Below are 27,500 nucleotides of genomic sequence, written 5' to 3' on the forward strand. Positions count from 1 at the left end.
CTTAATTTTTGATTAATAACATGCATGGCAAAGAACTTAATTTGGAGAACTTTAAAGGCGATTTTTTTTTTTTTTTTTTTTTTGCACCTTCAGATTCCAGATTTTCCAAATAGTTGGATCTCAGCCAAATGTTGTTCTATCCTAACAAACCATACATAAATGAATAGCTTATTTATTCAGCTTTCAGAGGATTTCTTTGATCCTTATGACTGGCTTTGTGGTCCAGGGTCACATGTTTTATAGCCTATAATAATAAAGCACGGAATAACACAGAATGGTATATAAGATACAACCAAAAAAATAAAAATGATTATGAGACATGATATGAAACGTTTATTACCATAGAATTTTTGGTAATTTTTTAGTTATCATTCCTGCACACTTTAACAAGGCCTCTTTTCATAAAACAATAAATAATAAATCTTGCCCTCAACTATTTATTTGCATAAAGCATAACATAACTCCTTTAATATCTTTTTTTATTTAGTTTTGTACATTTTCTATTGTTTTGTTTATTTATTTATTTGCAAAGCATACAACTCTTTTAGTACAAGTTTTATTTTTGTAATTTAGAAAAGTATTTATTTATTTGCATAGAACACACAACTATTTTATTATAAGTTTTACTTTTCTGATTTCTTTTTCTAATTTGATACAAATTATCATTTTAAATGATATTATCAACACAACAATTAAATAAAAAATTACATTTTATTTTACTTTTTAATTTTTTTAATTTACTATTTAATTTATTTGATTAATTAAATATAAAAAGAAAAAGAAAATCCCAGCAGGTTTTCAATAATGCACTTTTGGGCTCCATATGCTTATTCCATACATCACTGCTGCTGTCTCTCGACTGTAGTTTGAGAATGGAAGGCCTTTGGCATGACTTGCACATTACCAGCAAATCTCTTGTAATCAGCCACCTGCTGAGATCCCTTGAGGATCACTCACATAAACACACTGAATTAGACCTCAAATAGAGAGTCCCACACTGCACGCCTTCCCTTGCTTTTTTCTCTTTAATGACTAAAGTTCTTTAGTAAAACTTATAAAGCGGAAAGGGCAAAGGGCAGTTGCTGTCTGCTCCAGAAATACTTTATATTTGTTGACTGTGACGGCAGGACAGAAGTTCAGAGTTCAGGAGAGGCCTGGTACGCTGGGATTTTTAGAAACACTGTGCTGGTATGCCAGCTGGGTCACTCAGTCACAGTGTGAGGAGGACTCGACGTCACACAACCTCATTCTAAATGTGTCACACACAGATATCAAAGTGAACTACCCTACGCTCTGTTTTACCAAAGGCCTTTTCACAGGCCTCAGATTCTGGTGACCAATTTTGGAACACCTTGAAAATCAGCAAAACATTAAGTTCAACTTTGTCTTGAAGGAAAGCATTGTCAAACAAATGCCACAGACATGGCTAAACATCTTTTTTGAAAAGGTAAATGCGACTTTTTATCTCACAATTGAGTTGTTATAAGTTATATGCCAGCAATTCTGAGGTCCCCCCGCCCCCCCAGTTTGCATCTCGCAATTCTCTCGCAAAACTTTTTTTCTTCCAAATTATGAGGTTACTTCTCACAACTGTGAAAAAAAAACTGTAAACACAGAATTCAGAGTAGGAAAAAATTATGAGAAAAAAGTCGGAATTGTGAGATATACTCTAAAATTCAGAGAAAGAAGCCAGAATTGTAAGATGTAAGCTAGAATTCCAAGAAAAAAAGTCACAATTGTGAGATGTAAACAGAATTTTGAGAAATAAAGTCAGAATGGCGAGGTTAACTAGCTATTGTAAGATATAAACTTGCAATTATGAGAAAAAAAGTCAGAATTACGACATATAAACTCGCAATTACAAGTTTATAACTTGCAATTGCGAGATGTAAACTCACAATTATGAGAAAAAAAATCTGAATTGCGAGATATACTCTAAAATTCCAAGACAAAGTCACAACAGTGAGATGTAAACTCAGAATTATGGGGGAAAAAAGTCCAAATTGTGACTTGTAAACTCGCAATTACGAGTTTATAGCAATTCTAAAATATAAACTCGCAATTATGAGAATTTAAAAATGTGGCAGAAATAAGCTTCCATATATACAGTATATATATATATATATATATATATATATATTTACATTGAAAAACTTTGTTCTCAAAATGTCCTTTCATTCGTATACATGTTAAACTATTATATCAGCTGCAGAGTACGAGCGTATTGACAGGAGGATAATCAATCAAATGTGTTTGTGCTCATAGTGTTCTCTAAAGAGCCAGTCATTGTAGACATGTAGGCCGCGGCGACACACAGTGTGGCATGACTGGCATTTAGTGACCAACAGCTGCAGAGAATGAGGCCGAGAGGCTTTTAAACAGGCCGTCTTGATTTGAAACAGCACAAAATATAGTGTTGCCTTCACAATGACTGTAAAATATGAAGGGACTTCACCAAAAAAAAAAAGCCTTATATGGACAGAAAGTCTGTTTGAGTCTAATTTAATGTCAGTGTGGTAAAGGTTACACTTCTGTGCCAAACATTATAGCTTTTCATGAGCAACCAGTGCTGGGATCGACTTCAAGATACCTTTATTGGTGTTGTATTTAAAGCAAAAGCAATTCTCTACACCTCTTATTTAAAAGCTGATAACTGCAGAACGTCATAAGTGCTGTATGGTCATATCGATTATCTCCCTTGAAGGCATCGATCTCTGCGTTAACAACTGCCTTTATGTCTTTTCACCAGGGAAGCACGAGGAAAAGCAAGACGAGGGCGGAATTGTTACCAAAAACTTCACAAAGAAAATTCAGTAAGTATCATGATTGTATCAAAAGTTTCCGGAGGCTTCTGATTTGGAACCTTCTAGAATGATGAAGCAACTTCCCGAGGAATGTCACTCGGAGTTATTAAAGCAACACAAAGCATTCCCACTCCTCCACCCACCCCAACCTCTCCGCTTTCTTCTTGCTCTTCAGAGTCAAATTGGATGGTAGAAGCAAAGGAAAAGAATCAAAGTTAGGAGATAAAATAGAAAAGGGAAACTCTTGTTAGACTCAGACAACATATCATGCGGCTCTGATGTCTGCAGTAATTAAGCGACATAGTGATTTGATTATTTCCTTTTTTTTGTCACCATGCTGTTTCTCTGACAGAGACCAAGAAAGAGACTCTAAGAAAGAAAAAGAATTGAATTATTGAACAAATGCAGCACTATTTTAGTCTTCTAACATAAGAGATATACACTATCATTCGAAAGTTTGGGGTTCAGAAAGTTTTAATTTTTTTTATTATTATTTCAATTTATCATGGATGCATTAGATTGATCAAAAGTGACAGTAAAGATATTTATAATGGTATAAAAGATTTCTGTTTCAGAAAATGTTCATCTCTGTATTTCTGTTTACAAAGAATCTTAAATATATATCACGGTTTCACAAAAATATTAAGCAACATTGATAATAATAAGAAGTGGAGCAGCATAATATAATATGATATTATGATATTGGTGATATTAAGAATCTTGAGCAGCAAATCAGTGTATTAGAATGATTTCTAAAGGATCATGTGACACTGAAGACTGGAGTAATGATGCTGAAAATTCAGCTTTGATCAAAGAAATAAATTACATTTTAAAAAATATTCGAATTTAAAAACAGTTATTTTACATTGTAAAAATATTTCACAATATTACTGTTTTTACTGTGTTTTTTAATCAAATAAATGTAGCCGTGTTGAACATAAAATACATTTTTAATAAAAAAAAAAATCTTACTGAACCCAAACTTTTAAACACTAATGTAAGTCCTTCTACTTTCAGTATAAACGGTCACACTTTATTTCGATAGTCCACTTTAGACATTCTACTAACTATGAGTAACTTTGTAACTACATGTCAACTAAATGTCAACTAATTCTCATTCATTTGCAACTACATGTCTACTAACTCTCGACTGTTAGGTTTAGGGTTAGTAGAATAAGTTGACATATACTTGCAAAGTTTCTCATAGTCAGTATGTTGTGGACCCATCAAAATAAAGTGTTTGCACATATTAAGCAGACAGTCTACTAATACTCTAATGACTGCTAGTTGACATGTAGTTGCAAAGTTACTTACTGTTAGTAGAATGTCTAAAGTGGACTATCGAAATAAAGTGTTACCGTCTAAACTGCTAATTTGATCTGATGTTGACAGACCATGTTGGTATTGCGAAATGTTGGTAGCAATTGGTTCCAACAGTGTTGAACATTAGCATTCTGCTGAACTAAGAATACAATACTCTTATAGAAGATATAGGTCACGCATAAGTATTGGGTAGAATAATCCATTTTGTAATTAAATTGATCTCTTTTACTGATAGCTTTCAGTACTGAATGAAACCTCAGTCTTTGTGTCTGAGTCACTGCGCAGGACGGCTGTAGCATTGCTGTGTTAATTGAATAGCGTCAGGCCCCTGAAGGCAGCTACATGATAAGGTTTATATAAACTCCACAGAAGCTTGGCAACAAGCATGGAACCTTCCAGCCTTATTTGGCCATGATGACAGACAAAGCTCAGAGTCTCTCTGTCTCTCTCTCTCTCTCTTTGTCTCTGTATCTCTGTCAGAGTCTCTCTGTCTATCGCTGTTGTGTCCTCTCACTCTCTTTCTAAAGGCAGAGATAAAAAAACCAGCAACAATGAAACACTACAGTAGCTCTGTTCTAAACCCTAGTGAGCTCTAACTAGGCACCATAGGTGTAAAATGCTGATCCAAACAGCATTAGGCCAAAATTAAGTAGTTTTAAATGTAGTTGTGTATGATGTATGCATATACAAATGCATTAGAAAAATTTAGGGTCAGTACGATTTTTTATACTTTTAATACTTTTATTCAGTAAGGACATATTAAATTGATCAAAAGTTTCAGTAAAGGCATAATTTTACAAAAGTAAAAGTTCTATTTCAAATAAATGCTGTTTTTCTAAACTTTCTATTTATCAAAAAATTCTGAGGAAAAATTTATCGCGGTTTGCTCAAAAGTATTAAGCAGCACATTTTTTGTAAGTTTTTTTGTAAGCAGCAAATCAGCATACTACAATGATTTCTGAAGGATCATGAGACATTGAGAACTGAGTAATGATGCTGAAAAATTTGCTTTACCATCACTGGAATGAATGACATTTAAAAATATATTAAAAAAATATATATATATATATATTTATTTTTTGTAATATAAATAATAACAATAAAAACAATATTACTGTTTACTGTATTTTTGATCATATCAATTCAGCCTTGGTGAACATAAAAGACGTTTCACTAACATTAAAAAATCTTACAGACTCCAAACTTTTGAACGGCAGTATTCATTGAGCATACTTTTTGTTTTTTGTTTTTTTTCAGCCCAAAATTTTTTGACAATGATTAAACATGAAACATATATAAATATTAAACATATTTAATATTCATGTGTTGAAAAGGGGAAAAAACTAGTCAATCTAATTAAAAAGGGTCAGGTTTTGTGTGTTTTGTATATTTTATGCTTGTTAGAGTTGGGCATCTCATCCTTAGTTTGGAAACTTGTTAAAGTCAAACTCTATAAATAATTGTGCGCTTCACATGAGGGTTTCTTTTTTCACTATATGTGTGGAGTTTCTGCCTATGCAAAGCATTACAAGGAAGGTTTGGATGCTGACTTTCTCAGTGCATTTGGTAATATATTGCTGACCATGGAAATGTATTTATTTCCATACACTGTGTTAAGTATACAATTATTTTATCTAGCATTACCCAAACACTGCATTCGCCTCTCAAATCTCTAAAGCGTCCCTAAAAGTTCCCCCACCTCTTCACTTTCGCAGAAGAAGACCAGCAGGAAGTGGCTTTGTATGATATCACCATCCATTCATGTTCATAACAAGTTCCACCCTTTCTCTGTAGAGCACATATGAATTTATGGTAATCCAGGCTTAAAGGCATCACAATTCAAACAGACAGTAAGAACTCCTCTCATTAAAACGGCTGCAGTCAGTCTGCCTGCCGGATGATTAGACAAGTGTGTAGATGGAAATTTCTGGTGATAAACTTTGCATCAGGAGGCGATTTGTAATAATTGGCAACAGACTCTATTTCTGAACCCAGCACCTGGAGGGAGCAGGACTCGCTCACTTTCTCTCTCATTCTCTCATTGCAAGTGATGGCAGGCAGAACATTTAAATGAAAACCACAAAATGCATTGGGAATTATCTTCTAGCCACAAGCTGCCACACAGAAAATGAAGTTTGTTGGAAATTAAACCAAAATGAGAATATACTGAGTACACATGGGGATAGTTTGAGCAACTTGCACAATTCTGGGTTAATATCAACTTTAGACTCGAGTTAAAACTCAATTAGTCTGGGTTGTGTTATGTTCACATTAAACTAACCTTTGTTAAATTGTAACATTTGATTTCAAGCTTTGTTTCAGTGCAACTGCAGAGTACAATCCAAAAGTGCTTTTTAAGGTGAAAAATTATGGGATGCATTTAGATATGTGATCCTGGACCAAAAAAAACAGTCATGGGGTAATTTTTTTTTTTTTTAATTGAGATTTACACATCATCTGAAAGCTGAATAAATAATCTTTCCATTGATGAATGGTTTGTTAGGATAGGACTGGCTGAGGATATTTGGCTGAGATACAACTATTTGAAATCTGGAATCTGAGGGTGCAAAAAAAAAAAAATATTGAGAAAGTCACCTTTAAAGTCGTCCAAACGAAGTTCTTAGCAATGCATATTACTAATCAAAAATTACATTTTGATATATTTACGGTAGGAAATTTACAAAATATCTTCATGGAACATGATCTTTACTTAATATCCTAATGATTTTTGGCATAAAAGAAAAATGGATCATTTTGACCCATACAATGTATTGTTGGCTATTGCTACAAATAAACCCGCGCTACTTAAGACTGGTTTTGGGCTCCAGGGTCACATATTAGCTTTCAGTACAGTGACAATTTATAATGGCCTAAATCAGAATCTGGTTCAATCTGTATCAAAGAGGTATATCTTTATTGACATTGATGGTTCCATGAAGAAACTTTAACATCCACGGAAACACGGAAACACAGAAAAAGTTTCTTTAGATTATTAAAAGGTTCTTCACCCTATGAAAAAGGGTTCTTTTAAGAACTGCTTACTGAAAGGTTCTTTGAGGAACCCAAAATGGTTATTTTATGGCATTGCTGTGAAAACCCCCTTTTGGAAACGTTCTACTCTTTCTTCTTTCGCAGAATCCCATCCGATGTGGACCCTCTCACTGTGTTTGCCTCTCTGTCTCCGGAAGGGGTTCTCATCATTGAAGCCCGGCAGACCCCTCCGTACTACCTCTACAGCAACGAAATGCCCGCAGAACCCATGGAAGAACCCAGTATGACCCAGTATGAGGCCAGACCTCAGGAACCCAGTATGGCATCAGCCGAAGTCTTTGCAGCCAGGGAGTGAACGCGGGCTTACATGCCCTTGGTATTTGTTCCAAGCCAGTACCAAAATCTAGTTTGATCAGTTTCATAAATTTACTTAAATCAAAAGTCATTAATCTGCTAGGGAGTAGTCCATAAATCAAATGTTACCCTACATGGTACATGGTTGGATCAAATATCAGCAGCTTTCAGTTACTACGTCAGTGAAGAAAAATGAATGCGATAAAGGTACGAAAGGTACGAAATTAGATGAGACCAGACGAATTTCTGTAATAAAGAGTCTACGGCCATAAACATACTCTACGCAAGTACATAGATGCAAAAGCATGGTTAAACATTGTAATGGCAAGTCTCAGTCCTCAAGGGGGCGATAAAGCTCCCTTCAAATGTACGCAATTTAAAGGGATAGTTCACCCAAAAATGAACTCATCATTTACTCGTCCACATATTGTTCCAAACATGAATGGCTTTATTTCCTTTATGGAATACAAACATTTTTGTCCATGCTATAAGTGTCAATATAATTATTTTAAACCCCTTTGAGTTTCACTGCATGGACAAAAAAAAATAGTTCTTCAAAGCGTCCTTGAACATTTTTAAATATCTTCGTAGAAGAAGGTCGTACAGGTTTGGAACAACACAAGATTTTACTAACATTTGACAAATTTTCTAGCTTGAGTTCTAAGTTAAGATTCTTCTTAAACTGCTTCGTCATATTCTGATCAAATAGAGGACAGCACTGGGAATGCAATGCATGCTTGTGTTGCAATATAATTTACTTTGAGAAGCTTGCGTAGCTACAGTTTGTGTTCACATACTTGTGTAGAGTATGTTTTGGACTTTCTGTCCCTCATATAAACCTAAACTTGTTTTGGCCCTGAGTTCAAATGGAGTATTCGTCATGTTGGACTATTTATAAGGTCTTCTCTGAGAACTTGGCGTAAATGCTGGAGCTCTTTCTCAAAGGCTGTTTATTGTCTCTTTTTCTTTTCTTTTCTTATTTGTGTGTGTTTTTTTGTTTTTGTGTAGGGATGTATGCTATGCATTTTTATAATAAATGACATTTACGAAAGCAAGCCTTTTATTTATTACTCCTCTCTGCAAATCTGTAAAGTTAATAAATGAGCTGCATTACAGATATAGCGGATGTTATTTTTCCTACAGCTTTACACCTGTTTGCTTATCCCACTTATATAACCTCCTGATGCTGTCGAGTAATAAATCAAGCATCACGCTTTCCTTGGTTTCTCTCTGTCTCACAATCCTCTGTCCTCGATCACATCTGGGTGTTCGCTTGGCAGATTGGCTGTGTGCTTATGGGAGCGACTCATGGGAGTTGTCTCTGCACGGTGGCGGTAATTGGGTGACAGATTAGTGTGGAGATTATTCTGAACGCTTTGGCTCGCTTTCAATCTCCTCGATGAGGATGCGGAGAGAAAATATTGAAGAAAACGGTACTCCACTGCTGATTAACTGATGTGTTTGCCCATTGGATTTTTCTCCTCAAATCGATCTGTGCTCTCACGTTGTATAATTTTCAGGGTTTGAGGTTAATGAATCACGAATATAACCATGCTCAAGAGGCGCAGGCATCATAACCATCCGAGTTAGATGTGAATTACACGATATTTACTACAACTCAAGGGATGTAATGTGCAACCATATTCACTGCATAAAAAATAACATAAAATTCTCTGCATGCACAACAAGAAGTTAACTAGGTGCCACATTGACAATTTCCGTCTGTCACCTTTAGTTTGAAACATTTCTCAGCTTTCGCTGATTAATCGCTTGTGTTATTGTAAAGCACAACAAGAAGCTTCACACAATCATGCTCAGGTCTTTATTAGTGCTAAGAAGATGCATGTTACAGTAAATTCAAAGGCTAAGGAAAGAGCTGGGATGTTGCTATCTTGCAGCCTACATTTTGTCTACATCCATCTCCTTTTGGAGCACCTGCTGAGAGGTGAACAGCTCTTGGGTTTGCCCGAAGGTTGATTGCTCATCTTCTGTCACAGCAGGGTCTGTATATCCCTCTTCACCCTCCAGCTCTCGAGGCTGCGTGACCTCTGCCTGCTCTCCTTGCTCGGAGGTGATGGTGTCTGGAGTCTCTGGAGCCTGAGGCTTGTCTGCAGATTCCTCTTCGTCTCGAGCGGTGCCTTCAGTTGCCTCTTGAAAAGCAGCTTCTTTGTCCTCCACTCCGGGTTCACCGACCCGCTCTCTTCCAGACTCAGTGGTACCCGCCGCAGCTTCTGAGGTGGACTGGGGTTGTGGTTCTCTAGATGGATCTACATCAGATACAGTCTGCTGGTCTGGTTCGGTGACCTGTCCACCTTCAGGATGCTCAGATGAGACGGAGGGTTCAGGAGTTTCTCCTTCAAGTGATTCTGGTTTAGCCTCGGCTTCGGTTTGAGGCTCATCTTGTTGTTTTCCTCCAACGGTTTCCTCCACCTGTGGCAAACGCAAAACAGTCTTTAAATGAAGTCAAGAGCTTAAATGCCACATCAAGACCCTAAAATGCCAGGGCCAGTGTACACATAAATGATTAATTTTCTGGGTTGTGAAGAAAGGCCATATGTCCCCTGCGGGAAAATAAGCTTGCATTTAATCTCTTTGTTGGTTATTAGAACAATTATGAGCTTGATAATTGGAATTGCTGGGTGATTAATATATGAACTGACTTTAAATTTGGCATTTGACGTTTTACGGGGCATTGTAGAATCGTATACCTCTATTTATTTCTGAAATCCTTTTTACTTTAATGTAAAAAACATTTTGTTTTGCAGCCTGTTATGACGGCATGCCTTAATAAATTGGCGTAAACTGAAAAAGACATGCAACGGGTAAACAATATCTGGCATTTCTAAAGCAAGACAAGTTCATTTGAGTGGCCACATCCTATGCAATAATATAAAACAAAAAAATAATTGAAATAATAGGTTTTGAGAAGTCCTTTTCTGCTATTTTCTTCCATGTCTGTATTACACTTCCCCTGCAAACTTAAATTGCTGTCAGCTTTTTGCCAATAGACTGGCTGATATTACGGCTCCTGGGAGACAGTTTCTCTACCTGCGATGTCTAGCTTTTATACAAAACCAATTAGGCACCGGTGGATGGATGGGTAGTGTTTACCCCTTGGATTTACCAAGAAAAGTTTTCAATAATGACAATAATGGTGCCATTTCACCATGAATGACAGAAACCACCACTTAAATGTAATGGTGATATATTATAAACAAGTGCAATGCATGCCACACAGAACACTCAGTGCCTAATTTTGAGCTTCAATAGTGAAAATCTTCAGACTGTATGATTACAGATTAAACAGCTGTCAGAACTAATCAATACCTGGATGGGGATATTAACATCAGCAGGGAGGGGAATGCTGGGTAATGGTGCTTCCACTGTAAGGATCCCATCGGCGGACAGACACGACTGGAGACTTTCAGCTTCAACACCACCTGGAAGTCTTAGGCAGTAGTGAGAAAAAATAAAAAATCTGTTAATTTGTTTTTATTGATCAACAGCTTTGTGAAAATATCACACACACTGTGCTAAAACAGAATAAAATAGACCTTTTGTCTACCATCCAAAGGTTTTTTTTTAAATAAATTATTACTTTTATTCAGCAAGAGCACATTAAATTGAATTAAAGTCACAGTAAATAGACTTTTACACAAAATTTCAAATAACTTATACTTTTTAAAACATTTTATAAATCAAAACGTCCTGAAAAAAAAAAAATCTAAAATATCAAGCAGCACAACTGTTTTAATTATTTCACAACATTGATAATAATAATAATAATAATAATAATAAATGCTACTTGAGCTGCAAATCAGTATATCGCAATGATTTCTAAAGGATCATGTGACACTGATCATGTGCAGTAATGATAATGAAAATTCAGCTTTCCCATCACAGACATAAATTACATTTGAACAGTTATTTAACAGTGTAATATTGACTGTTTTTACTGTATTTTGGATGTACTTGTTAACACTTACGTGTATTTTCTTGTGAAACATCTTGAAATGTAGCCATGCTCATCTTGTCTTTCCTCATGCTTTCCTATAGATCAAAGTTATTAACACAAAATTGAAAGATTAATAACTTTAGCTCAAAGAAGCTTAAATATTAAAAATGGAACTTTCAATAAATAAATAAATAGTGTTATTTGGTAGCTGACATTAAATGCAAAATTCTATATGAAGAGTTCAGATGCAAAAGCCTCTAAGTGCCGTCTGAAATTTTCTCCTATTTATGTCCTATTTATGTTCAGTTCTTTCACTTTAACACTGTAAAAAGTGATAAGTTGACTTAACTTAAAAAAATTGAGGAAACCCATTGCCTTAAAATGTTTAAGTAAATTATAATAAAAAAAATTATAATAATGATAACTTGACAATTCACTTAACTTTAAAAAAAAAATATATATATTATTTACTTAATAACTTTAAGGCAACGGGTATCCTAAATTTTTTTGAGTTAAGTCAACTTATCACCTTTTACAGTGAAAATGACCTATGCATTGTCATTAGAGTAAAAGTACTAAACCTAAACATAGTAGCCTGATAAAAATGCTCAATATGTATATACATATATATATCTTTTACAGTAGTCTTTGTCACCCATACCTGCAACTACTAAAAGTCCATCCTGTATTTTGACAGTGATCTCCGAGGGAGCAAAGTGATTGACATCCAAGCTAATTTTCCACTTGCTCATCTCACCAAACACTTCCGACACCCCTCCACTCATCTCCCTTTGCATTTTAGACATGTGCTGTCCTGGGGCTTGAGTGAACACGGGTGTGCGCAAGTACCCGGGCCAAGACGACGTCCCCAGCCTTCTGAAGATGCCTTCCATCCAGCTGAGGTCTTGAGGGTCCAATAACGGAGGCAGGCCGTAATGTTGGTTAAAGATTGCGCTGGGCCATCTGTAGCTCAGGGGATTCCAAGATACATCATGACAATATTGAGGCCCGGATGGCGACTTGATAGCTTCCGCCATAGTGAGAAAAAAGAAACGCGAAAGGAAGAATAAGATTCAGACGGTCCAGCCACAGTATACGATTAAAGAAGCGCTACCTGTACCAAAACGAGACCACTGCACGATAAAAGCAACTCCAAATGTGAGCGGCAGACATCGCAGACGCTGTTTATATAGCGTCCTTGTGTTTTAACACTTACTAAGCACTAACCATGATGCTACCAGAGGAGAATGTAGGAATGAAGTGATGGCTAGGTAGTTCAATCTGCTGCTGGAAGGGTGGAGGGGCTCTATGGGAGATGCTAATTAAGGATATTTATAGATCTAAAAGGGAAGCAACAAATAGCTATTTGATGAGAATGAACAGACTGAATGAAGTCCTGCTTAGCCTTTGACAGGCAAAGAGCTTTTTATTGAACTGATCGTTAATAGTGATGTAGAAACTATTAAAGTGTTGATGTGTATATATAGAGGTTGTGAAGGCGTCTAAGTGCTTGTTAACTTTATTTCCTGGAATCTGAATGAAAGAGTGCACAGGGGACTTTCTTTAATGGGCCCAGTGCAGCCAACTCACCCTTATTAATCTCAGCGCCGAGGCATACAGCTGCTGCACAATTATGTTATTGTTGTGTTGAGGTTCTATTTAATATTCTGTATTTTGGGAGTCTGTACCTGGTGTGCATTATGATTAAAAAATTCTATCATTGAATATTATTTCACTAAGTGTTGCTATAAAGATGCTTGTTATTTTAAATTTACACAGTATGGCCTGAGCAATATCTGTGATGCACAACTGTGCTAATAATCCATCCAGCATGGCTTCAAAAACCGTGGGCCGGACAGGTTCAGGCTGGTTTTTTAATCTTCTTGTTACCACTGGAGACCAAACATTAGGTTGAGTGTGCACTGAAGACTTCTGCTGCTTTTATATGCCTGAATATATCTGAACTGCCGTTCAAAAGTTTGAGGCTGGTAAGATTTTATTAATATTTGTAAAAAGAAGTCTCTTAAGCTCACAAAGGCTGCATATATTTGATTAAATAGAGTAAAAACTGTTATACTGTGAAATATTATTACAATTTAAAATAACTGTTTTCTATTTTAATACTGTATATTTTAAAATGTAATTAATTCTTGTGATGACAAAGCTGAACTTTCAGCATCATTATTCCAGTCTTCAGTGGCACATGATCCTTCAGAAAAATCAGAAATATTATCAGTGGTTTGAAATAAATGCATTTATTTATTTATAAAATTATAAATGTTTTTACTGTCACTTTCGATAAATTTAATGCACCCATATTAAATAAATGTATTCACTTTTTTCAAAACCATCCTAACCCCAGTCTTTTGAATGGTAGTGTACAGTATATAATCCATTATAATTTGAATGGACTGATAATTGTTCTTCTCTCAACCCAAAGCAGTGAAAATGGCAGTTCAGAGGCATGTTTCTTCAGATTCTGGACCTTGCAAAGTTGACAACCCGTATAAATGTGAGATATTTTGGGAGAGATTTCACCGCAGACAGGAACCACTGACCCGTAGCGTCTACAGTTCACTCAGACGGAGCTGCGCTGAGGATGTGCTGGAGTCACTTCACCTGGAACCAAAGAATCTCATCACGAATTATCTGGGACAAGTAGACGAGGTACTACGATCTATGCAAGACATCACAAGCATATTAATAAGATCAGTTTAATTAAGTTTAATTCTAAACAGCTGGACAAAGGTTAGTAAATTATGTAGTGTGACAAAAAAAATAAATATAATAATATATATATATATATATATATATAAAATGTTTGGTTGAAACTAAGCAAAAATATGCAATTTGGTGCAGTGTGGCCAAAAAGTAAGATGAAATTCTGATCATTTGTAATGTAAATCAATAAGATCTTTATAACCGAATAGCAGACTACTTACAGAAAATGCACATAAATATCAGTTGTTACTCTTTATCTGCCGATAATATTTAATATTTAAATGCTTAATTTTATGATCAAATATCTGTAGTAGGTTTTGTGTGTGTGTGTGTGTGTGTGTGTGTACCTACTTAAACATATTTTGGGGACAAATTTGTACAAATTTTGTAAAATCTCCAAAAACCTCCCTTTGGGGACGTCCTCATTTGTAAAACTGCTTTAAAAATAAAGTAAACTTTTTTTTTTTTAATTGTAAAAGTGCAGAAAGTTTCCTGTAAGGGGCAGGTTTAGGTGTAGGGCAATAGAATATACGGTTTGTACAGTATAAAAACCATTACGCCTGTGGAATGTCCACATTTAGATAGCTAAGTAAACACGTGTGTGTGTGTGTGTGTGTGTGTGTGTGTGTGGAGGGCAAAACATTTAATGCAATGCAATGCAATGATAATTAAAAGATCAAAAGCCTGATGCATAATATTTGATATTCACATTTTAACATGATTTTTCTAAATTCTGAATGTTCTCTGAAAATCCTTTTTAATTATGTATGTAATAATGTATGCGTATGTGAACATTAGAGAAAACATCAAGAGAACATTTCATTTTATCATTTAGAGAATATTATGGGAATGTTTTCTGAAGTAACGTCCAACCAAAATGTTTCGGAAAATGATAAAGACGTTTTGAGAATGTTATTAAATACCAGTTGTCTTTATAACAGAATGAATGTTCTACTAACATTACTGAAAGAATGTGCGTTTATAAGCTCAGAGAACATTCCCTGTTAACTGGGAGCCCTTTTTAAACTTAACTACTGTGCCGTCCTTTTTGACTCTGATGTGATTAGCGAGGACTTTTTCTCCCATGGCACACTGTCCAAGCTCTCCTCACCTCCGCAGGCCATACACATCTGTCTTGATCCTTGAACTAAAGTACTCCAATTACTCTTAATGGACATGGATACAGAGCAAATTAATGACACTGACAGCATCACCTGTGATCAGGGCATCACCTTTTCCCACTTTGCACTTATTTTCTCTTGTGCTGAGACAGCCTGTTCCACAGAGGCTTGTAGCTTTAACAGTGAAGGATACTCTCCAGTCCTGCTGAGGAGTTCAGCACGGCTCCGTGTTCCTCCCAGTGGCTTTACATAACCCACACAGACGTAAAGAATGAGACGCAGAGGCTGTCATTTGAAACACAATTACTCCTGTGAAGTAGGCCTCAGCTATTCCATCACTTCCTATAACCACATGCCTTAAACAGCTACAGATTTGCAGAGAGCCTAACGCATTATGGGAATTTACAATGTCAAATGAGTGCCAGAGCTGTGAGCTTTGCATTTATTATCATTATATGTTCAGTCATGCACGGGCAGGTTGCTTTTGTGTGTTCTCGGTATTTAAAGTGACAGGAAGAGAATTGTTATTAGGTAGCATGGCAACAGTAACGTAAGGAATGCTGTTATGCAATTGTAAGTACTGTTTGATATTTCCACCTTGCTTTTTGAAACTGTTTCAGTGCTCTTAAAACTATTCTCCCAGATGGTCTGTTTAACATTCTAGTTGCATAATCAGATGTTGTACACATTCCTTTTGCGTCGAAACAGGGTAGCGTGAGGCTTCTCCAAGGATAGACTAAACAAATGTCCTTTGTGCTCCTGTGGTGTGCTTTTATTTGCCACCTGTGTGCTGATTTCTCAGAAGCAATGAAGTGAACATGTGCACTTTTGTGTTTGCCTAAGGAGTATTTTGATGTTTTCTAGAGTATTGTAAGATACTGTTGTTGTTGTTTTTGTTTTTTTAAAGCATGAACTTTTTAAAGTATTGCTTTAATAGTGTAGTGTGAGGGAAGCTGCTTTAGTTAGACAGGATACTCAAAGTAATTCAGTAATTCAGCTGCCCTCTTGAAAGTAATTTGCAAATAGTAGAGATAATGAGGCAGTATCTTCATTAATATTTAGCTTTCAGATGTTGCCAAATTTAGCAATGTGAAGACTGTTTATCTGCCACAAAACAACTAAAACTATTTACAAATTATACTCATTTATAAATGAATCTATAAATCCAAAGCTATGTACGTATTTTGCAAATTTAGCATCTTCTGATTGCTCTTCAGAAATTAACTTTCCTTTGAAAAGGCCATATTTGCCCCATAAAAAATCTTTTTTGTTTTTGTTATATAATTTTGTTTATTTATTTTAACCTTTGCATGGGTATTTTTCTATGCTTTAAATGTATGTCATCCTTTATGATAAATCGTACATTGACAAATTAAAAAAATAATAATAATTAAAAATTAAGACAATAAATTCAAATGAAATCAGTATCAACAAAATCCATCTTTGCACTGCAGAGGTGGCGCAGAAGCAATTGCATAATGTTATGAGATTACTGTTTTAATTATAAGATCTTGAATACATAAATATGAAAAAAAAAAACTGAGGAGATACTTTAACAAGTGATTAAATGTCGAGTGGCGGCAAATCGTTGTCACCGAATCCATTCATTGAATGAATGATTGATTCAGTAATGAACTAAGTGACTGTCCACGAATCAATGGGGGTTGAATCACTGACTCGATTCGTTCAATAATGAAACACTTGAACACCTGTGTTACTATAATAGGATGCGCATTGGTTCTCCTCTGGCTTTGTTTTGGAACTATTTTCGTTGACAAAATGCAGCAAAAACAGTCACTTGATATTAAACTTCTGGTTTAATAAACTGTTGCATAAAGCCAATATCACATTTGTAATCGTCACGATATTGGAGGAAAACAGCACTCTTGCTCGTGTGGTTACTGCACAACTCATTTGTTTGTCCTAGCCTATTAACACGCATTTTGATAATTAGATTTTATTGGATAGTCTGCAAAGAAACAACAGAAGCTACCTTGTAAACATAAATACATAAAACAATTTCTGAAGTGTAGTCAGTCGCACACAATTTTAGGTTTGATCTGTTAACTGAAGGCATAAAAAGCGACCAATAGCAATGCAAAACGAAATTGTTACGCAGTGTAGATGCATTTTGGGATAAGTAGTTTTTATTCTGATTGTTGTATTATGCAACAATTCATAAGCTTCCAAATATATTTTTCACAGTCGCACACAAATGGTCGCAGTGTAGAGCCCCGTTTATTTGGTCAATGAATCATTTATTTAAATAAACAAACTGATTCAACAGAATGGAGCTTATCAACAATAGAGAATGAGCATTATCACGTGTAATACTTTCTAAAAGAGCTCAAAGTGCCCCAACATTGCTGCAATGGAGTGTCTCATCTGGAGGCCCCGGGGCTCTGGTCCTGCGGTCCATAATCCGTCCTTGATCCATCCTTTCTTTTAGAAGTTAAGTAAATAAAACCTACAACTCACCTCTGTTGTATATTAAACATAAAATATGTTCAAATTAGTGCTGTCAAGTGATTAATCGCGATTAATCACATCCAAAATAAAAGTTTTTGTTTATGTAATATATGTGTGTGTACTGTGTATATTTATTAAGTATATATAAATACACACACATACAGTATATATTTTGAATGTATTTATGTGTATATATTTATATAATTTATATTATATATATACAAATTTAACATATTTTTCTTAAATATACACATGCATGTGTGTGTATTTATATATATATATGTAATAAATATACACAGTACACACATATATATTATGTAAACAAAAACTTTTATTTTGGATGCAATTAATCGTTTGACAGCATTAGTTCAAACTGATTTTGATTTTTATAAAATCATAAATAAAAGACATAGAAATCTGTCTTTTGCATGTAAATGCGAGTTTTTGTACACTGTAAAAAGTGATAAGTTGACTTAACTTTAAAAAATGGAGGAAACCTGTTGCCTTAAAATTTTTAAGTAAATGATAATTAAAAAAATTAAGTTATGTTAATTGTCACTTAACTTTTTTTGTATTTGTATTTACTTAATAATTTTAAGGCAACGGGTTTCCTCAATTTTTTTAAGTTAAGTCACTTTATCACTTTTTACAGTGTACATTATTTTGAATACATTTATAGTGCTGCTCATAGTTAAGTCTCACTGGTTCAAAATCCTGCTCCACTAATCTATGCTTTAAAAATCAAATGCATTCTGAATGGCTGTAATCGTGTCAACATAATCCATAAACCTCACTGATTATGGTCCTGTTGAACATATTATGTCATTTTTAGTAACCAAGCATGGTCAATGTGAAGTCGATTCGCTCTTTAAGGTAACTACTCTTTAAACTGTGTTTAAATGCGGCTCATATGTTGTGGCTTTAGGCCCAGCAGGGGTAGAGCAATGGAGGCAGAGCTTTCTGGCATGTCTGGCTCAGACACAAGCAGATTTACTGCAAATGAGATCATCTATCAGCAGGGGAGAGGGAGGATGTGGACAAGGGCATGGAGGACATGAGTGAGGGAGCGGCCGGAGCAGAGACCTCTGCCCGAGAAAGGACACAATCTTTCAGCCTCTGTCTCTTTTTCTACCTCTTTTACAGAATTATGAGATGGAACTGACCTGTGGTATTTCATAGTGGAGGGAGCTGGCATTCAGAGATGCATGCACTTTTACAGTGAACTGAAGCTTGTGATGACTGTTTTTGATTTTATTTCGGGCATTTGCCTTTATTTGAAATAATAATGGAAACTGAAAATAATGCATAATGCAAATTTCTGCTTTTGATATTTTCTGTTTAACATCACTATATATAACACACTATATCAAAGGCACAGCTATATGTGACATTTATTATAATGAGTTTATGTGAACAGTGTTTTTGGTTCACTTAAATGAAAAGTAATTATTTCAATGTTTTGTAAAAGTGTAGGCCTATTAAATGTTTAAAATGATTCAATTCAATTCAAGTTTATTTGTATAGCGCTTTTTACGATACAATCGTTGCAAAGCAGCTTTACAGGAAATTAAGTTTCTACTATATATATATGCATACACATACACACACATGCACATATATATACATACATATACACATACACACAGAAGAAACCCAATATATTTAAGTTATGACAGACTTAACTTGGTAATTATGTGTTGTCTGAGGGTTGGCATCCTCCGTGGTCCTCTGAGGTGTTGCCATCATCTCTTCTCAGGTGTTTGGTCATCTCGGATCTTTTCATCTCGGATGATGGCACAAATTTTACTATAATTTTGAATGGCTGTATGTACTTATTTTATCAGAATCAGAATGAGCTTTATTGCCAGCTATGTTTACACATGAGGAATTTCTTTTAGTGACAGAAGCTCCACAGTTATCCTAAGAAATTGATTAAAAATCAATTCAACAGGCATCAGTATCAGTATACTGAAGTGATACTGATTTTAATTCATAGTACTTAGTAAAAATATGTTATTAAACAAATATTTAAAATATACCGTCTTTATGCACTGTAAAAAGTGAAAGTTGACTTAACTTAAAAAAATTGAGGAACCCTGTTGCCTTAAAATTATTAAGTACATAATAATTAAAAAAAAGTTAAGTGAACTTGACAATTCAATTAACTTATTTTTTAAATTATCGTTTACTTAAAAAATTTAAGGCAACGGGTTTCCTCAATTTTTTTAAGTTAAGTCAACTTATCACTTTTTACAGTGTGTTTCTACATTAATTTGAGAAGTTAATGTGAAAAATATTTATTACAAACTTTAATTTTCAGTACAATTAATCGTGATTAAATAAAAATGTTAACTTTTTTATTTTTTTATTTTTTTTTAGTCGACTGACAGCAGTAATACATATAACAAATGAAGAAACAAATATTTAAAATTATTCACTATTCATAATTTGTAATGATTACTTTTTTTGTTAAATGAGAAAATATATGAGAAAATAAAACAGTATATGTAATGAGCTAACTGCTGTGCAACATCTCTGACAAAGCCTGAAAAAAATGTAGATCTTCATTATCACTAAGTGGAGAAAAACTTTAAGCACTTTGCCTGTAATGAACTTCTGTTATGTTGTAATGTCACATCTTCTCTGGATTCTGCGGGCCATACTTTAATTGTCATTTCTATGCAACTGTGCTGCCAATAAAATCATCCTGAAATGACTTGTGTTTTTGTACTAGGCACCAAATGAGAAGATCTCTGAAGTTGATGACGTTCTCGTTCACGAAACCCCTCCACATTCTTCACAGGAAAACGAGGTGTGAGGCTTTATCTGCAATGCTCTCACACGTACCCAATGATTATAACTCTACACACTGGTCCTGTTTCTGCAGCTGAGTGAAAAGTATGAGACGGCACATGGGCATAGGTGCAAACGAACGTGTTAATTAAAGTCAGCCGATTCACTGTGCAAATAGATGCAGGTTCTATGTGGAATGTCACATTTGGAGAATTGTGCCCGTCTCTCAAGTTCAAGGGGTCATTCTAGAGTCCTTGCCCTAATTTGAGCATTCCTTGCCTATTTTGCGTTTATGAGTTGCTGTTTAAAAATTTTAACTTTTGAAGAGCTAAACAATAAGGATGGCCAAAAAGAGTTGTGGACCATCAGGCCAGTGCTGTGTTGTCAGTACAAATGATTTGATGATCATTTACATGGGTTTATATGCACAGAACATTAGAAGATTATGAATTTTAAAAATTAGAAAATAGTCGATGCCCGTTTTGCACTTTTGCTGATTAAATATGTCACCACGGTATAGTTACATAGCAAAAGTGTATATATGAATTGATGGCTGCCATGAAGTTATATAAGTAGTATTTAATTTACAAATAATTGTGTTCAGCAGAATGCATTAAATTGACACTTGTATGGTTAAAAATATGCTGTTTTAATGACTTTCCATGTGTCACAAAATCCTGACGAAAATGATCACAGTTTCCATGTTAAGCAGCAACACTGATATTAATAAAAATTTGTCTTAAGCGCCAAATATTAGAATGATTTCTGAAGGATCATGTGACACTGAAGAATGGAGCAATGATGCTGAAAATTCAGTGTTGCCATCAGAAGAATTACTTAGATTTTACAATGTATTAAATAGAAAAGTTATTTTAAAGTGCATGAATTTATTTTATTTATTTATTTTTAATTTATTTATTTATTTTTGAGATTTTTTTGGTGGACCAGTGAGAATGTTCATTGGTTCATTCTCATTGTTTTTTCCCCCCATAGAAATTGGTACCAAAGTGGCCCCGGTCGTGGAAGAGAGAGGACACTGTTCTTCGAAAACACTTGTGCCGCACAAGGTTTGGATTCCTACTGTGCACTAATTATTGTTTATGTCTGCATCAATATGATGTTGCAGTTTAGCTCCAGTGAGCGGCGTTCCACAGATGCTGTAGTTAAGCATTGCCAAATCACTGGATGCCTACTGCATTTAATATGAATATGCATGTTTTCATAAAATATGATTATGCTTTTTAGTATGTTTAATGACTTTGCAAACATCAAAACAGCATACATACCGCGTTTCTTGTATCACCCAAAAATGGAAAATCTCTTATTGTTTACTCACCCTCATGTCGTTCCAAACCTGTGTGATTTTCATTTTTCTGCAGAACACAAAACAATCAAACAGTTTTGCACATCTATTTTCTTTGAGACATTTCTTTTTTTTTATGTTTCACAAAATCATTCAAATTTAGAACTTTCACATTAGGCTGTCGTGCCGGGGCTAGTTGTCACACCTCTATTGCACTGATCAGTTAATCAAATCATTAAGAGGGAAGAGTTTAAATAAAGACATGCACAAGAGAGCGCAAAAGGCTTCAGATAATGACATTTTTAAATCATAATGCAAAGTACTGACATTTCAGTATAAGGTTTGAGATAATTTTTCTGGCGGTGCCCCCTGTAGACACCAGCACAGCTCTGATTGAGTTTAAAGCACAATTAGAAATTCATACGTAGCCAGTAATTTAAATGATAAACTGTGTGTTCTTGCAGCAAGACCTGTTATTATCTGTTCTGCCTGCGTCTTGCCCAGCGGCTATGGTTTCAACCTGGCAGGCATCACCGATGGCATTTTGTTTGTGAGGGAATTGAACACAGTCTCACCACAGGCAAGAGTGCTGTGTGTCCCTCTCTCACCCTCATCCTCTCCTTCTCTCTCTGCGCATCGCAAAATGGTTGACATTTATGACAGACACGACACGACCGTAGCCAAGCGTGTTGAAATATTCATACGCATTCTCATGAAGACTGGCATTTTTGAAAGGAAAAATGCAATTGTTGTAGCTGCTTTCAATGAAACACAGTCGCGAGAGGATAAGGTCTTCGTTCTTGCGTCTATCAAGAGCTTTTTGTTCAGTATTGCTTCAGTTATTTTGTTAACTTTACTTTTGGCCTTGATGAAATATGTAGCTGATGTACAAATTATATTTTTTTTTTAAATGCCACAGTTAATAGAGTGCTGCAATGATAACCTATTTTTGTAGGCCAACCCGGAATTTAAAATAATATTGTTTCCCTTGACAAAAACCCACTAAGATTTTTCCACATGCTTTTGTATTATTATTGTTGTGAAAAATGAGCTCTGTGACCAACAAATTATTATGATTCTTGCACGTTTTGTTCATCATAATCATAATTAAACTAAATGTTTATGACTTTTGATGCGTAAATACAAGCAGTAGAAGTAAAAAGCTAAACGTAGGCTTTTAACAAGGTTGCATGACTTAAGTGTCACCAGCAAGCTTTTTTTGTCACATTTTCTCTTTTTGTTAGAATAGTTTGTAAGAGCATTATTATAATAAATCCCGAGGAATATCTGACAGTCAAGAGACATGTCCATTTGCTTTCCATTTAATCTCATTACTAGAAAACATATGAGATATTAAAGACATCTCATTTGTGATTTTTTTGTTTGTTTGTTTGTTTGTTTCATACAGGTTATTAAAGGAATAGTTTACTCAGAAATGAAAATGCTGTTATAATTGACTCCCTTTCAAGTTGTTCTAAACCTGTATGAATTTCTTTCTTTTGCTAAACACAAAACAATATATTTTGATGGCCCCCATTGACTTCCATAGTATTTTTTTTTTTTTTTTTTTTTCACCTGTTTGGTCACCCATATTCTTCAAAATATCTTCTTTTATGTTCAACAGAAGAAAAAAAAAGTAAATGATGACAGCATTTTCATTCTCATATCATAACTAGTTTTTTTTTTAATTATTCAAAATTAGTATTAACATTAATGTTACAAATATTCAGTGATGGGGGTCTCAGCCAATTCTGTGCTCTTATTTGTTGCATTCTAAATTATTATTATTTTTTTAATGTCTCTACAGGCAGCACGTTCTTGCAGTGAAGCAGGGTCGCAGCTACTTTCGTCTCCTTCAGAAGGAGGAGCAGGAGGCGCAGGAGGAGCAGCGGAGAGAAAGACAGAGGAGGGAGGAACTGAGACGAACCAAACTACGGCCTCCCACTCGCTCCGATTCAGATGAGGACAGTGATACTGAGAGGTGCAGGGATCACTAAATTATCTAGCTTTATTTTTGCAAATATAATGCATGTGTTCAGGGTGAATTTGTGTAAATTGGGGCCTTCAGGAAAGTGGAAAAGAAAATGGGTTTAAAATGTACATTTATGCATTTGGCGGACACTTTTATCCAAAGCAATTTACGTTGCATTCAAGGTATATATACATATATATATATATATATATATATTAACAGTCCTCTGGAAACCAAACTCGTGGCCTTGGTGTTTCTACACTGTAAAAAGTGATAAGTTGACTTAACTTAAAAAAATTGAGGAAACCTGTTGCCTTAAAATTATTAAGTATATAATATATATATTTTTTAAAGTTAAGTGAACTTGACAATTCACTTAACTTATTTTTTTTTTAATTATCATTTACTTAAAAAAAATTCACTTTTTTTACTTAAGTCAATTTTTTAAGTTAAGTCAACTTATCACTTTTTACAATGTAGCGCCATGCTCTGTCTAAAACATTAATTAAATCTCTGGGCATCATGTACTTGAAACTAGATACTTTTCTTGTTTTTATTAAGTTTTATCTGGTATTGTTATCATTTCTTCACAACAATTAAATACAAATAGCAGCTTATTTCCATTGAGACGAATAATAAAAACTATGAATTCACCCTAATTACCACTATAATTGCCAACAGCTTAGTAACTGCACTCTCAGAAATAAAGGTACAAAAGGTGTCACTGGGGCGGTACCTTTTCAAAAGTACCTATTAGGTTCAAATATGTACACTTTAAGTACTAATATGTACCTTTAAGGTACCAAAATGGACCCTTTAGGTACAAAAAGGTACCGCCCCAGTGACAGCTTTTGTACCTTTATTTCTGAGAGTGTGCCATAGATATCAGCTGAAGTTTTGTTTTAACCACGACAACATGCATTTGCCAGGGTTTCTGCGGATATTAAAAAAGTCTTAATTTGTCATTCCACAAATCAAGGCCTTGAAAATCGTTGCAGAAAATCTTACATTTATAAAGTCATGCACTGTAAAACATGAATATCTTCCTCATTCCTCGTCTTGTTTTTCAATACAAATATCTAAACATCCTTGAAACAAGATGCATTTACTTGAAGTCTTGCTTTCTGGTCAATTAAAAATTAAGTGAGTTTATATTTAAAACAAGAATAAATATCTGTCAGTGAGGTACAGTATATAAACTTGTTTTCCCTTTGAGTCCATTGGCTGATATTTGTTTCCGTTTTAATCATAAACTCATTTTGACCCATTTCATAGGACTTACGTCATTTTGCTTCTCAAGGGAATGTGTCTTGATTTAGCAACCTTTATTTGCAATGTAACACTAAAATACTGAGGAAGAATATCACTTTTTTGCAGTGTGTTCAGTAAATGTTATTCTTGTGGAAGGGAGACATTGACTTGTTTGACTTGAATACATCTATTATTTTCCATTCACACCAAACACGGCTGTTTTATCAGGTGGTGTGATGTTGTGGCAACATCCTCTATAGATTGGAAACCCAACAGGAGGAAACTTCGGGCCGCTCGTCCGTTTACCCCCATCCACAGATCACTGATCTCAACACCTCCTCACCTACTACCAGGGTATAAGACCACTCAGCCCTTCTTCTTTTTCATTATTATTGAGAAATTTTAGATGACTGTTTCTCGAGATGTTATATAAGAACAAACCAAACTGTGAGTGGTCACTGTTTTCTTCCTGGTCAGAATATGTGCCAGATTTCTGCCATAATTCAACAATCTGTACATGTGGTTAAATAATTCCCGATAACTTCTGAGTGTCACATTTTCACACGGATGGTTGTTATACTGACAAATCGCATCAGATAAACTCACACGTTTTTCCTGACATTAACATTTAGTTCACACAAACATAAAAATGCATTAAACCAAATGGAAAAACAAGAAAATAATGCCTTTCTCTGCTGGAATGAGCCACGGCAATCTGTGAGAGTTTCAGCTTCCAGAAAAACAAAATTCATTCAACCATCAGTCTCGCCCAGCAGGATAGAGCGATTACCCTCTGACTAGAAGGATCTAATGTAGCAAAATGAAAAGAAAAAATAAACATGGCTCATTTACAGTGTCTCTTGATGGAATGGAACGTCATGCTGGAGTCAAAGTACATCTTCGATGCACCATTACTCCTTTGATAACCTATTTGCATTTTCTGCCAGCACTTGAAAAATATTTTTGGTTTTGATGGGGATTATGCTGTAGTTACCTCTGGTGGCCTGTAGGAGAGGTGTAGGCTAATGAGTTTGATATTTTGTTATCTGATGCACTTGTGTTGATAAATTCTTTAAATGTATTTAAAAGTGCACAGATACATTTTGGAGGGCACTGTACTGCACATACACACTCCTGATCTGTATCTGCTAGACTAATACAGTGGTGCATTTCATATATGTGACCCTGGAGCACAAAACCAGTCTTAAGTCGCTGGGGTATATTTGTAGCAATAGCCAAAAATACATTGTATGGGTCAAAATTTTCAATTTTTTCTTTTATGCCAAAAATCATTAGGATATTAAGTAAATATCATGTTCCATGAAGATATTTAGTATATTTCCTACCGTAAATATATCAAAACTTAATTTTTGATCAGTAATATGCATTGCTAAGGACAACTTTAAATGTGATTTTCTCAATATTTTGAATTTTTTTTTTTTTTTTTTGCAATGGACAGCTTATTTATTCAACTTTCAGATCATGTATAAATCTCAATTTCGAAAAATTAACCTTTATGACAGGTTTACATATGGAAGTATTTCTCACTAGGCAGGTTATTTTTAAATGAATACACTACCATTAAAAAGTTAGGGGTAAGTAATTTTATTTTATTTTTTTAAAGGAAGAAGGTATTGCATTAAATGTGCATTAGTTTGCATTAAATTAATCAAAATGACAGTAAAGACATTTATACTGCTAAATGACATTTATAAACAAAATATTTCAAATAAATGCTGTTCTGAACTTTCTATTCACTATGGAATCTAAATAAACAAATAAATAAATCAAGCTTTCCACAAAAAGATTAAATGTGACACTGAAGACTAGAGTGTTGGAGAAAATTCAGCAGCATTTTAATTTGTAATAATATTACTTCTTTCTACTGTATTTTATTGTAGATTTTACCGCAGCATTAGAAGCGTCTTTCAGAAACATTAAAAATCTTAATCACCCCAAACTTTTGAATGGCAGTCTTTTTAAAGCTCCTTATAATTCAACTCATTTATTAACTACAAGTTACAATATGTCTAGATCTTTTAAATATATTCAAAATAAATATTAAACATATTCTAAATGGGGCAAGTTGTCACAGTAGAAAACTTTTGAGAAATAAAAATAATTTTGCTGAAATAGTTGTAAAGGAAATAAAAATACATCTTAAACCACATACTGTATATATGCAGCTCAGTAAGGTTGTATTATATTATCTTATTTAGCCAACAGCTATAATAGTAAAATTACCGTTTGGGGTCTTTTGAATGAAGATCTTATTATTGACAGCTTCCCTAAGTGCCTGGTCGCCTCTGCATGAATGTGGCATTTATATAAATCCTGTTCCATCACCTTTGTGTCTTTTGAGCCAGATATTTAACCCATGCATCATATTGTGGCTAACTAACCTGCATATGTGGCGTGATGTCAAGAAGCTTGTTGTCTGCCA

General features: G+C 34.7%; 3 protein-coding genes across 3 annotated transcripts in view; 2 read left to right on the top strand and 1 right to left on the bottom strand.

The window, feature by feature from the left end:
* The window catches only part of hspb8 (heat shock protein b8), an 8,818-nt gene extending 875 nt beyond the window's left edge, over window positions 1-7,943 (top strand). Inside the window, exons 2-3 of the mRNA XM_058777304.1 lie at window positions 2,750-2,813; window positions 7,263-7,943. Of these exons, the coding sequence (XP_058633287.1) occupies window positions 2,750-2,813; window positions 7,263-7,473 (275 nt within the window). The 3' untranslated portion in view covers window positions 7,474-7,943. The remainder of the gene's footprint in view (window positions 1-2,749; window positions 2,814-7,262) is intronic.
* Window positions 7,944-9,298: 1,355 nt separating this feature from the next.
* si:dkey-1k23.3 (heat shock protein beta-1) lies at window positions 9,299-12,464 on the bottom strand. Its single transcript, XM_058774958.1, has 3 exons — window positions 12,089-12,464; window positions 11,459-11,522; window positions 9,299-10,920 (listed from the first exon to the last, which is right to left on the bottom strand). The coding sequence occupies exons 1-3, from the start codon at window positions 12,462-12,464 to the stop codon at window positions 10,752-10,754; spliced, it is 609 nt and encodes a 202-aa protein (XP_058630941.1). The 3' UTR covers window positions 9,299-10,751.
* Window positions 12,465-13,375: 911 nt separating this feature from the next.
* LOC131541121 (coiled-coil domain-containing protein 60-like) overlaps window positions 13,376-27,500 on the top strand; it is a 32,620-nt gene continuing 18,495 nt past the window's right edge. Inside the window, exons 1-6 of the mRNA XM_058776675.1 lie at window positions 13,376-13,415; window positions 13,868-14,094; window positions 20,473-20,550; window positions 21,525-21,598; window positions 23,642-23,815; window positions 25,286-25,411. Coding sequence (XP_058632658.1) covers window positions 13,876-14,094; window positions 20,473-20,550; window positions 21,525-21,598; window positions 23,642-23,815; window positions 25,286-25,411 — 671 coding nt within the window. The 5' untranslated portion in view covers window positions 13,376-13,415; window positions 13,868-13,875. The remainder of the gene's footprint in view (window positions 13,416-13,867; window positions 14,095-20,472; window positions 20,551-21,524; window positions 21,599-23,641; window positions 23,816-25,285; window positions 25,412-27,500) is intronic.

This window comes from Onychostoma macrolepis, chromosome 05, assembly GCF_012432095.1.
Source record: "Onychostoma macrolepis isolate SWU-2019 chromosome 05, ASM1243209v1, whole genome shotgun sequence".
Taxonomy (NCBI): Eukaryota; Metazoa; Chordata; class Actinopteri; order Cypriniformes; family Cyprinidae; genus Onychostoma; species Onychostoma macrolepis.